Source organism: Lichenostomus cassidix, chromosome 5, assembly GCF_008360975.1.
Source record: "Lichenostomus cassidix isolate B80296 chromosome 5, HeHo_3.0, whole genome shotgun sequence".
NCBI classification, from domain to species: domain Eukaryota; kingdom Metazoa; phylum Chordata; class Aves; order Passeriformes; family Meliphagidae; genus Lichenostomus; species Lichenostomus cassidix.
The window spans coordinates 2,260,642-2,273,275 of record NC_139486.1 but is presented as its reverse complement, the minus strand read 5'-3'; the positions used below and the strand labels follow the sequence as shown (position 1 = coordinate 2,273,275).

At 45.3% G+C, this 12,634-nt stretch overlaps 2 protein-coding genes across 2 annotated transcripts; one reads left to right on the top strand and one right to left on the bottom strand.

Moving 5' to 3' along the window:
- Positions 1-61: 61 nt before the first annotated feature.
- On the bottom strand, positions 62-12,243 carry RTRAF (RNA transcription, translation and transport factor). The gene is made up of 8 exons (XM_085060958.1): positions 12,093-12,243; positions 11,245-11,369; positions 10,269-10,368; positions 7,633-7,719; positions 6,704-6,792; positions 3,952-4,020; positions 1,156-1,204; positions 62-416 (listed from the first exon to the last, which is right to left on the bottom strand). Exons 1-8 carry the CDS (start codon positions 12,151-12,153, stop codon positions 262-264), a joined length of 735 nt encoding a protein of 244 aa, XP_084917084.1. The 5' UTR covers positions 12,154-12,243; the 3' UTR covers positions 62-261.
- On the top strand, positions 8,884-9,903 carry LOC146435758 (uncharacterized). The gene is made up of 3 exons (XM_085060960.1): positions 8,884-9,212; positions 9,499-9,621; positions 9,724-9,903. Exons 1-3 carry the CDS (start codon positions 8,970-8,972, stop codon positions 9,802-9,804), a joined length of 447 nt encoding a protein of 148 aa, XP_084917086.1. The 5' UTR covers positions 8,884-8,969; the 3' UTR covers positions 9,805-9,903.
- Positions 12,244-12,634: the final 391 nt, after the last annotated feature.

The window sequence follows — 12,634 nt, the reverse complement described above, 5'->3', positions numbered from 1 at the left end:
AAAAATTAAAAAAAAAACCCCAAAAACGTCCTATTTGCCAACTGAGAGCTCACCAGAACAATTTGTCTGTTTTGCTCAATTTCATTTATTTAAAGAAAAAAAAAAAAAAAACCTGACAATTCATCAGAAGTCAGAATTCAATTTCCTGTTTTCTTTCCGAACAGGAAAATAATCCCATTTCGAACTGCATGCCAGAATGGGATCTGTGGGTGGATCCTAATTGCACTAAGTACACACAGGGGCTAAAAACCTTCTCTCCCTTCATCTCCCCACTTTTCCCAGTCTGTGGTCAGTCTTGGGATCAGCAATGATGGCCTGGACAGCCACGATGGCTTCGTTGATTTTGGTTTGCAGCTCCCGCAGCTCCTCGATGTGCAGCAGGCGGAGGATTTGGGCAGCTTCGTTGATAACAGCATCTGGGGGAGGGCAGAGAGAGGAGTTTGCATTTTATCCATCATTTATCCATCATTTAGCCATAATTTTCAGCTCACAGGAGGGATTTAAGGAAGTTTTAACACTCTGTGCTTTGTTGCTGCTGGTGGTTTCCAGGCTGGAAATTGGGAATAATTTTCCCTGCTGCTCAAGAGGGATGAGGTGACCTCCAAACCTTCCCTCAGCTTCCTGCAGCTCAGGGGCAGAGAATCAGGGAGTCACAGGGTTGGAAGGACCTTAAGGATCATCTCATGCCAACCTCCAGCTGGAAGGTTGGTGTGAACCATTCCAGGGGACATGGAGCGAAAGTGAAGCCAGACCTGTGGAATTCCAGGTCACCTGGCTGCTCCTTAGAAAGGATCCATCAGGTCACGCCAACCTGAGCTGCCTGCATGGGATTTTAGGGAAAAGAGGCAGCTCAAATCCATGGAAGCAGCACAGATGTCCTCTGCTGGTAGCAGCAGGATTTACAAACAGCAGGATGCATTCCTCGGGCTGCCATTCAAAGCTGTTATTTAAACATATTCCCAACGATTTGGATTTAGGCTTTGCTGTTCCAAACCCAAAACGCTCAGGAGTGCTTGTAAATAACCAGCTGGGAGGGAGGAATTCTTTCCACTCCAGGATTTTTTTACTGTCCACATCAGCCCTGGGTTTGACAGTAATAACTTTGTCAGAGGCAAACATTCCCATTTAAAAGTCACATTAAGGAGCAGTGCTCACCTCCCGTGTCAAATCCAAGAATGTGCTTTTCTAGAGCAACAGGCAGACCCTGGGAAAAGAAAGAAAACACATTTTAAAATGTAATTTTGCAGGTAAATAAAATCAAGCACTTCAGCAGGTAACTGGAGGGGGGAAATAGGGGGTTTGCTTATATAAAAATGTCACTGGGGTTGATGAAATAATTCCCTTTGTGTCCTGAAACACCAAACCCAGAGTGTTAATAAAGCAAAATCTTCCTGCTTTCAGAATCCCCCATTGGATACACAGAGCCTGCATTCAATCCTTAAAAGGCCAACAGCAGCACTGGGAGCCATCCCCCAATCCAGCAGCTTCCCAGGAAAACAAAACTGGGCTTTCTTAAAAACTTGTGCCTTTCAACAGCTGCCAGGCTTGATGCAAAGATTGCAAAGAGCTGCAGAAATTCTCTGTAATCAAGTTTTGCTGAGCTCACAACATCCCCAGAAGCATCTACTGGAGTGTTAAGCTTAGGAATAAAGCGAAATATTCCATTTTCTAGACATTTTCTCTATTAAAATACTCCAAGGCAAAGTTTCTCAGTGGTCATTTCTGAGCATTGTTCTGTTTCTTTTCACCCTGTCCAGCTGCAGAGGAGTGGTCACACTAAATCATTACTCAGGGAGCTTCAACATGCACTTAAAATTAGATTTAAACATCCCAAATCCTAGCATTTGCTTTTCCTACCCTTTTGGCATTAGCCAAAAGCCTTGTATTTGGCACAGGAAAAACCTTGGAGTTCAATACCATTAATTTCTGCAGTGATTGGGGCTGGAAAGCTTTTAGACAGTGAGGATTTCCTTTAAAGGCTTTTATACACATGGAAAAAAAAAAAAAAGAAGAATCTGAGTTTGTCAAAACACACATTAAACACAAACTGGTGGCTGCAACCCATTTTCAAAAAGTGGGTTTTTTCCATGGCCTTTTTACAGAAAAATCCACGTTCAACTGCAGTCTTAAAAATCCATCTCCACTGTTAAAACCCTAAAAACACCACTCCAAAAAGATTCCACAAATATCAGATTTCCTACATGGATTTTTTAAGAAATGAGGTTTGTACTTAAGGCTGCAAAGAGTTCCCTGCCAGCCTGGGAGTCACACAAGCAGGAAAAATTGTGTCCTTTTTTTATTTTTTTTTTTTTTGTCCCTCCCAGTTCTTTGTGGATGAGTTCCCCAAGGTTCCTTCAGTGTCACCTGGAAATTCCTTATTCTCCCTTCTTCCCACACTCCCTGGGTTTGATCCTTTTTGGGAAGTTTGATCCTTTTTGGAATCCCCCCAGCCCATCCTACAAATCCAACCAGCTCACAATCCTCTGTGCAGCAGCTTCAAACAGGGAATAAAGCCAAATAATAAAGAGCACTTTTGCATCTGGAGCTACACAGATAATTTCATTTCCACCCTCATTCCCTAAAAATTTTTGTTTATGAATGATGCACCAAAAAATGGCCATTATGATAAATGATGCACCAAAAAATCGGTCAAAAGCAGAATAATAAATCTAATTTTTCTTTCTTTTTATTCCCAACCCAGCCATCCCCTCTGATTGGAGATATTTCCTTCTTTCCCCTGGCACGTGATGATGCTGATGGACTCTGCTGGTGCAGATTTTCCACCTTTTCTCCACATCCCTTGGAATGTGGCATTCCTAAGGAGAATAAACTCCCAGATTACATCACAGAAAGAGACATCTCAGCCCTGATGATGCTTTGAAGACCCAACAGACATGAACAATTCCCTGGCAGGAAAAAAATTCCCTCTTCCTCCAAGAAAATCCCATTTTGATCCCTGCTGTGCAGCTATGAAAACACCAACTAAAACCTGCATTTTATTAACATTACAGAACCCAAAATGAAGACAACAGCCTCAGCTGCTTTCCTGTTTTCCTGATTTTTTACCAGCTTTATGGATTTACAAGTCCAAAGCTTTGATTTACTCTTCCAATGTTTCTGGCAATTCCAGCAACTCGCAGCACCTGTGATTCCCACTTGGAAAACACCATCAGCAGGATGATGATAACAAACAAATCATGGACTATTGTGAGCAGCTGCCCCAAAAAAAAATTTAAAAATAAATTAAAAAATTAAAAAAAAAAAATAGAATTTGGGCTCTTTGAGCAGATTCAGCTGCTTTAGCAGGGATACTCACACACCTTCAGGGCAGGTGAGGTTGTCTTTCCCAGCCTTTCCCAAATGCTGGAGAAGTGGAATGCTGAAGGAATGACAAGCTGAAAACCCACAGTCATCCCCTGGAACATCTTCCCCACAGACAGCTCGTGGTTAGCAAAGAATTCTGCAAAAATCTCAGTTTTAAGGGCAGAAGTTTCCTTCAGCATCTCTTTTTTTTGGGGCAGAGAGGAGGGAGGAGTTGGATTTCCAACATCCCATTCCTTGAACACATAGGAGGTGTCCATATAAAGCAAAATATTCCACACAAGGAATAGCTGAACCTGTTTCTGCAGCCAAAATTCCAAGGAAAAGCCAGGTCATGCATTTCTTATCACACTCACTGGATAATCCTCTGGAAAACACCTCAGGGGAGAGTTCTTCCATGAGATCTCACCCAGGTGTATTTGCATCCAAACAGAACAAAAAGAGCTTTGTAAACTGCTCTCCACAACCCCCTGGATCTGCTGGAATCAGGACAGGGAGGATACAGGAAACTTCCAGCAGCCTCCTAAATGAAATGTAGGAACAGAACTGGTTTTGACTGAGAGGACAGACCTTTATCCTCATTAATTAAGTGGGAATAATTAACCCTGGCCATGTGCAGTGTGTACAAACCTCCTTGGACTGGCTGGCCTTGGCGATGGCATCCTGAGTCAAGCGCTCCTGCACCAGAATCCGGATGGCCTGGGAAAAAACAGGGAAAGGGGACAGGAATTAATTCATGCCTTGAGGTATTTCTCACTAATTCCAAGGGAAAAGGAGCCAAAATGATAACCTCAAACCCAGTTTTGTGTGAAAGTTTTTTGGGTTTTTTTTTTTTTTTTTTGAGAACTCTTTCAGCCCTTAAAGCTCTCCATTTAGGAATAATCTTGGCATGCAGGATCTTAGCCAGGTGTGGAAAACATCTTAAGCAGAAGTGACAAGGACATTAATTTCACACCATTAATTCCTGCCAGTGCTGGGACAGGAGCTGCAAAATACAACGAATAGCCTGGAATTTTCAGCCTGGAGAAAAGAAGGTTTAGGAGCTGCAAAATACAAGGAACAGCCTGGAAAGCTTGGGATTTTCAGCCTGGAGAAAAGGAGGAAGGAGCTGGGGGGAGGTTTGGATTTTCTCACAGGGAACAAGGACAGGACAAGAGGAAAAAGCCACAGGTTGTGCCAGGGCAGGTTTGGATTGGATATTAGGGAAAATTTCTTCATGGGAATTGTGGACAGGCATCAGAAAGGGTTTCACAATGGTGGAGTCTCCATCCCTGGAGGGATTTAAAAGCCCTGTGGATGTGGCAGTTGGGGACATGGGGCAGTGGTGGCCTTGGCAGTGCTGGGGGATGGTTTGGCTCGATGATTTAAAGCTCTTTTCCAACCTAAACAAATCCATGATTCCAAAGCCAAGCTGCTCACAAGCCCAAAGCAGCAGCACCAATCTCCTTTTCCTGAGATCTCACAGGTTTAACGCTGCAGCAGAGCAGCTTCTCCAGGAAGGAAATCCTTCTTTGGGAAGGAAATCCTGCTGAGAGCAGATTTTAGAAGGTGCTAAACCACCTCCCATATGCAGAGAAACCTGAAACAAAGCTTCCCAGCCAGGTTTGGAGAGGACTGAGTGCAGAAAGGAATTAATTTTAGCCTTGGGAACAAGAACAAGCCTTGACTTTGCCAATCCTGGTGCTCATCTCTTGTCCCTGGCTGCAGCACATGGGGTGAAATCCTATCAGAGCTATCAGTTACTGATACCTACAGCTCCCAATGCCTCCAAAAATAACTGCAGGAATACCAGGCAGGCAGACTTGCACAGGAAAAGAAGAATTGGCTCTGTCAACCACATTCCTCAGATTTTCCCTGACGAGCAGCCAAATGTGACAGAAGCAGCTCTGCATTTCTCCCCCAAGGATTTCTCCCAGTTTTGGTCAGGGATTAAAGTTGAGTTGATACCAGAAAGTTGGCATTAAATATTTCTAGAAACCTTTCACTGGAGGAAGTGGCCTGGACAAAAAAGAATGATTTGATGGGGAGTTGAATTCCAGCAGTGAAACCAGCCCTTGTTTAAGAGAATTCCAAGTGCCTCTGGCATGAGAAAATGGATATCCAACTGTGTCCCACAGATGCTTTCTGATCAACTTGCCAGATTTGAATGATGAAAATGGGGCTCTGAATGTCTGCTCCCCCTGGCCAGATGTCTGTGCTGTGCCTGCACCCTCTGGCTCTCCCAAAACATTCATTCCCAAGTGTCCAAGCCTGGATAGGGATGACAAATTCCCTGAAAACCTGCTTATTGTGGTGGAGAATTCAGGAGTTTAACTGACACCTTCTCATATCATCATCTCAACCCAAACCCCAGCTCTGCATTGTGCCTGTAATGTGGATTTTCACTGCAGGCATCTCCTCTGACTGGAATTAAAAGGGAGAAAATTCAGGCTGGTTTTGCCCAAATCTGTCTGAAAAAAAGTGAGAGTAAAAATGTGGAAATAGTGACAGAACTGTAAATAAATGTATGCAGCATTTATAGACTGATGCACCCAGTAAAGTCTGCCAGCCCTGGGAGAAGATCTGAAGGAATTTTGGTAAGAGTTGAGCTCATTGATGCTGCAAATCCTCAGTATCATCATTCCCAGGGTCTCCCCTCCCTACCTGACATTATTTTTCACTGATTTTTGTGGGGTTTTGAGGTGTTTTTTGGTCAGGGATTGATGGATGAGATGCCTTGATTTTAATGCCAAACAAAATTCAGCTTATTCCCATATTATGACACGATCAAGAAGGAACTTGGGATTGTTAGACTCTCATCAAGAATGTATTTTTTATTTAAAAAATACAGCATGGGTTTGATCCCAAATCTACTGAGTTCCACCAGAAAGTCAGAAATTTTCTTAAAGGCATAAAAAAGATGGTTTAGAAAATTAATTAGCCAACTGAGAGCATTTAAAAGCATTAATTAGTTGCCAAAATTAAATTAAACTGAATTAATTTACAAGGAGTAAAGAGTTCACAGGACCAAAAGAAGGAAACTTTTAACTGTGGCTTCTCCCTTGCTGTTTTTAAATATTGTTTTTAAATATCCTTGGCATCATTAACTTCTGTATTTTCAAGTTTTTTCTAATTTCTAGCACTGGAATAGAACCTTCTGCTTTGAGGATGTTCCCTAAGGAACTCAGCTAGAATTGTTTCCCAGGATAATTCTCCCTGCATGAATTTCCACCATTTATCTCCTGTGTTCTTATCTGCTTGAAAAAACACAGAGATGAGGGTTTTTTCCCCTATTTTTGCCTAAAAATTCATAGTTACCAGTAACTGCACCTCAAGCTGTGAACACACAGCAGGCACTGGGGAAAAGCAGGGAAAAAGGAGGTGGGAAAAGTGGGAAACTCACCTTGAGCATCACCAAGTAATCATCATGTCGCTGGATCTGAAGCAGGTTAGCCAAAGCCATCACTCCAGCCTTGAAATCAGGATTATTCACTGGAAAAAAAAATGAGGATTATCATTAAAAAGAAGGATTATCATTAAAAATAAGGATTATCATTAAAAAGAAATGCTGGTTTAACTGATTCCAGGCTTCCTTACTCCATGGCATTGGATTGCTCTGAAGGATGGGCAATTCCTCACCATGGCTGGAAGTGTTCAAAAAAACAAGGATGTGGCACTTGGGGACATTATTTAGTGGTGAATGTGGCAGTGTTGGGTTAATTGCTGGATTTGATGATTTTAGAGAGCTTTTCCAGCCTTAATTCCATGATTTCAAGGTCATGGAAACACAGCAGTGAGGAAATAATCTGACTACAGAGCAACCAGCACTGGGCTACAGAACCAGGTAAAGTCTTTGGGAATAAAGCAAATTACAGGCAGATATTCCCTTTTGTGGATTTTTATCACTGCAGAGCAGAACTGTGATTCTGGGTGAGGGCAGGATCAATTTTTGCTTTTTTGGTGATGGAGGAATGGAAAAAAAAGAGTTGAGGATTTAGGGTTGATTTTAGCAGCTCTTTCCCACCACTTCCATTTATTGTGACTGTGCCAAGCGGGCAAAAAAAATAAAATAAAATTGAAATTATTATGACAGGAACAGCTGGGGAAGACTGAGACAACATGAAATTCCTGACAGCATGGAAATAACCAGCCTGCCATCGTGTTTGCTTGGATATTTTTATTTTTTAAGGCATCTTGCTATTTCTCCCTCACCTCTGATGAGTACTTAAAATTCACAGAGCAAAGCTGTTCGTGTCAAGGTTCAGCTCTCTGCCTTCCCAAAGCTTTAAATGGGGCTTTAAAAATTTTAATTTGAGGTTGTGACAAACTCACCATCCAGGTTAATCAGTGGCTCTGCATTCTTTGCTGTGTTGTCAGTGTTTTTAGCACCGTCAGGGGTGGAATCCTTGTACTTATCAGCTGCAAAAGGAAGAGGCAAACATGGAGATCATCAGGGCTGAATTAGGGGGTGATGTTGGTCCTGAAGAGCAAATTTCAGGCTCAGGGTTTGTTTCACAGAGTGCAGCATTCAGCTGAGCCCACACAGGGGTTTTTCCATGCTTTTTTGAGGGTGGAATCTCCTGATTTCTCCTCCTCCTCCTTCACAAAATCCCAAGGAACAAACAGCTCATTTTGCCCATCATGAGGCACTGAGCAGCAGCTCTGCAGATCACAGGTATTTATTTATATCCCATCCTTGTCTTGGGCAGAGCTCAGCCCTGCAGGAATTAATGGGAAGGGGGAGGAACAGCACTTTGGCTGCTGTTATTTTGCCTCCAGTAATTACATTTGTATTCCCCAATCTCTCCACAAGGAAATGGAACTGCTGTGATTGGGGAGATTTAACTCCACTTTTTCATAACCTTGTCCTAGTTCCCAAGGGTTCCACATCTATTTGTTGTTAAAAAAAAAAAAAGGAGGTCTAAGAATAACCTCTCTGAATAAATGCAGTACTAAATATAATGCTTTTAATACACTTCAGAGTAAGTTCTCATAATGGCAATCCCACAGGGAGAAGGGGATAAATATCTACAATGGGATTGGTTGTACCCAGAAATAAAATAACAAATGCAATTATGCTGCTCCAGTCCCATGGGAGCTGAAGGGAAACAGTTTCTCTGAGTACAGGGTGAAAACAAGCCCACGAAATTCTGTTTTATTTCTTTAAAAAGTGAAAGATACTTTTGACATTGTCTGAATTTGATGAGAACTTCACAAAAATAGTGTGAATTTTTAAGGCATCTTGCTATTTCTCGCTCACCTACAATGAGTACTTAGGATTTACAGAGCAAAGCTGTTCATGTCAAAGTTCAGCTCTCTGCATTCCTAAAGCTTTAAATGGAGCTTTAAAAAAAAATTGGAATTACAGGATTAAGTTAAGGTAGTGCTTTATTCCAAAGGGTAATGGAGAAACAGCACTTTGCTGTTTTACTTTATTCCTTCCAAAGGAAAATAAAATAAAGCACTTTATTCCTTCCAAAGGGAAGCAATAAAATACTTTATTCCTTCCAAAGAGAAGGTGGCACTTAGTGGTGTTAGGAGCAGGTGGGGCACTGCTGATGTCACATCATTGTGACACCACGGCACCTCTGGTGACAGAGTGGGGGTGACAGAGTGGGGGTGACACCCTGCAGAGCTCAGGGTGCCAGACAGGGATGTCCTGAGCAGGGATGCCCAGCCTGGAACAGTTCCTGTTCGTGGCCCTCGGGCTCAGCTGCTTCTACCCTGGCAGCAACCCTCGTTCCTGCAGACCTGCCTGGGCCACCCTGGTGTGGGATGTGCCTCCCCTGGAGCTGGACAAGGGCAGTGCCTACAGGGGCATCACCACCACACAGCTGCTCTGCTGGAGCATCCCAGCCCTGGGCCTGCTGCTCCTGGCGGTTCTCCTCGGGCGTCACCTCAGCAGGAAAAAGGTGAGGGGCAGTAGGGTGGTGACAGGTGACCATGGGGACAAGGAAAGTCCTTCCCAGCCTTTGTCCAGCCCCAGCAGGCAGAGGTGGGGCCTGGCCACTGAGGAGAAAACCAAGCATTGCTGGGGGTTGGAATGAGATGGGATTTTAGGAGCCTTCCAACCCAACTCATTCCACGATTCCCACACTAGCTGCTCCCTGGGGCAGCCCAGCCAGGCCTGAGTTTCTCCAGGGGTGGCCTGAGGTCCCTCTGTCCCTGTCACCATGCTGCCTGCCCTGTGCCTTCCAGCGTCCTGCATGCTCCTGCAAGACCTCCAAGCTGCTCTCCCAGCTGAAGGAAAACCCTGACCTGCTGAAGAGCTACCTGAGCCACCTGCACAAGTGCAGGATGTCCTTTGTGGAAGAGTTCCAGGTCAGGCTGGATGGGGCTTGGAGCAACCTGGCCTGGCTGGATATTTGGACTAAAAGGTCTTTACAGGTTCCTTTCAATCCAAATCCCTCTGTGATTCTCCAGAGAAAAGAGCAAGGAACTACAGGAATGTTTCGAGGAGGAGAGGACACGTTTGGCTCCTTGCCCACACATTCCCAGCTCTAGCAAGGCTCCCAGGAAGGCTGGATGGGGCAGTGGATGGAGCTGTCCCAGAGCACAGGGACAGCACCTCTTGGATAATAAATAGTTTATTATTTTGTTTTATTTTTATCGACTCTGAGCTCAATGGAACATGGGATGGATGCTCCAAGGAGCAGAGGGAGTGACCCTGCACTGGGAATGCTGCAAAGTGCCTGCAAACCAAAGGGAAGGAATTCCTGGCTGGGAGGGTGGGAAGGAGCTGGGATGGAATTCCCAGAGAAGCTGTGGCTGCCCCTGGATCTCTGGAAGTGTCCAAGGCCAGGCTGGACAGAGCTTGGAGCAACCTGGGATAGTAAAAAGCATCCCTGCCCATAGACTGGATGATCTTCCAAGTCCCTTCCAACCCAAACCATCCTGGAATTGTGTGAAATGAATCAAAACCCCCCATTTCCCTCCCATTTTGAAGCATTAAATCAATTCCCTCCTACCATTATCTCCATATTCCAGCCTCACAGCCAAGCCAAGCAGCCAATCCACCGTTTCTTGTCGCTCCTGTATCTTGAAAGGACAGTTCACATCTTTCATGTACTGAGGAGCAAAAAGAGGAGAAAACAAATGGGTTTTAGCCACCTGGATGAATCAGTTGGGAGCACAGGAGTGATGTGTGAACAGTCATTTTCCTCACAGAAAATACTAATTAACAAGAACTGTCACTGTGAAATTCCTGCTGTGGCATCTGATCCATCCAGGACATGCTGGAGTGTCCCAATCCACCTCCAGCTCAAGTCTGACATTTGGCAGCAGCATTTTCTTTTTAATGAATGTTTTTTTAGTGTCAGGCTGCACCCAGAGAAGCCAAAACAGCCTGGGCAGTGAGCACAGCAAGTGACTCCAGGGGGAAAAAAAAAGAGGGATGAACAGGCACTGGGAATTACAGAGAAGGGAAATGGGAAGCAAGAGGAAGAGCTCCAGAGCCTTGTGGTGACTCCAAACGCTCAGGAGCACAGAGGAGATCACCCAGAGTCCAGCTGGATCCAGGAAATCCATCTGGAATGACACAAGGTGCAGGGATGAGCTGCAGCTTTCCCCCACATGCTGGCAAGGCCTGCAGGAGCCTCATCCACCCTCCTTTTGAGACAGCAGAAGCATTAACGCAGAAAAAATGTGTTTATTTGCAGTCAGACTTCTTTCTGCTTCAAGAGCTGAATCAAATCAGGCAAAAAAAAACCCAAACCAGACAAGGATAGGTGCTCCACCCATTGAACAAACAAAGCTGAGGGAAAACTATGTCCAAAATTCTCCCATTGTCATCAACTCCCCCAGTTTGGCTTCAACGATACACTTAAATTCCTAGAAATGTAAGAGTTCAGCAACAGGACAAATATTCTGAGTTCTTTCTGTCCTACAACCACAGCAGCTGGTAAAGATCATTCCCACCAGCACTTGTCTGGAGCAAGGAAATACCTTCTCAAAGGATTTGGGCCAATCATCACTGTGGATGTTCCTCAGATTCCCTCGGTCCTCAATCTTGTAGTGTCTGATTTTCTGGTCCTCCAGCCAGACTATGAAATTCCTGAACTCTGTTTCATCTGTGGGGAGAAGAAAACAAAGAAAAAGAAGAAAAAAGCCAATATTTGAAGTTTTGATGCAATTTATACAAATCCTGATGCCTCTGAGCACTTTCATCATTAAACACCCCCACATATATACAGAAATATATAAATATATATATGGTAAACCCACTAAAATTGTGTATTCTCTGACCAAAAATCAGAGTATTTTTTGATTTTTCAAACTGGCTGTAACTGCCTGACCTCGTTAAAAGGCATCAGCCAACAGACTGCTTTATTGGGAATGAAATTATAACTTAGCACGCACAGAAAGAAAGGTGGAAAAATAACAGAAAAATTAATTTTCTAACTCTGTTTTCCGGACAAACATGATATATGTAACATTAACACAACTGCTTCTCAAAAAGCACGACATAAACATTATCTCTCTTCATTAACTCCTCTTATTTGGGTTATTTGGGAGCTGCAGTTCCCCAATTCCCGGGCGGTGGGGCACTCAGGGATGCTCAGGTTGGGTGACACGATCACTGGGACAGAACCCAGCAGCTCACAGCTCTGGGCTTTCACCGCTCCCTCCAAACCCCGCTGGGATATTTGGGCTCCGGATGAGCTTTAATCATGGGATGGTTTGGGTGCCAAGGGACCCTCAGGCCTGTCTCATCCCACTCTTGTCACGGCCAGTGACACTTCCACCATCCCAGGCTGCTCCAAGCCTGTCCGCCCTGCCCCGCAGCCCCTCACCCCTGCAGTTGAAGCCGGCGGGGTTGTGGTAGTCGAGCGCCGAGAGCTTGCGGCGGAACATGGTCCCGATCCCGATCCCGGCCCTGAGCCCGATCCCGGTCCCGGCGCCGCCTCCCCGCCCAGGCCGCGCCGACAGCGCCGCACGCACCGGAACAAGAGGAACGCCCGCCCCCTGAGCGGCGTTCCGCACGCCTATTGGTCAGCACGCTGAGCGGCGGGAATCTAAACCAATCAGAGGGCAGGATGGACTGCCGGGAGGGGAAGTGCCGCTCGGCCGCGGGGATGGACGCGGTGGAGAGGGGCGGGGCCTGATGGGGGCGTGGTCTCATCTAGGGGCGGGGCCTGATGATGGGCGGGAAAACAAGGGGCGGAGTCAGTGCCAGGGGGCGTGGCCTGGCCTCAGTGCCCGCCCAGGGGGAGCTGGGGTGTGAGCTGAGCTGTGCTGGGATTGCTGAGGGCTGGGCTGGGGGTACTGGGAGCACTGGGCTGGACTGGGAGCCGTACTGGGGAATACCGGGAGCGCTCAGAGCTGTACGGGAAGC

Coding starts and splice junctions, on each gene's coding strand:
- LOC146435758 (XM_085060960.1), top strand. CDS start 8,970: ATGCCCAGCCTGGAACAGTTCCTGTTCGTGGCCCTCGGGCTCAGCTGC. Junction 9,213..9,498: donor GTCACCTCAGCAGGAAAAAG/GTGAGGGGCAGT, acceptor TGTGCCTTCCAG/CGTCCTGCATGCTCCTGCAA. Junction 9,622..9,723: donor CCTTTGTGGAAGAGTTCCAG/GTCAGGCTGGAT, acceptor GTGATTCTCCAG/AGAAAAGAGCAAGGAACTAC.
- RTRAF (XM_085060958.1), bottom strand. CDS start 12,153: ATGTTCCGCCGCAAGCTCTCGGCGCTCGACTACCACAACCCCGCCGGC. Junction 4,021..6,703: donor ATTACTTGGTGATGCTCAAG/GTGAGTTTCCCA, acceptor GTTTTTTCCCAG/GCCATCCGGATTCTGGTGCA. Junction 1,205..3,951: donor AGGCCAGCCAGTCCAAGGAG/GTTTGTACACAC, acceptor TTCTTTTCCCAG/GGTCTGCCTGTTGCTCTAGA.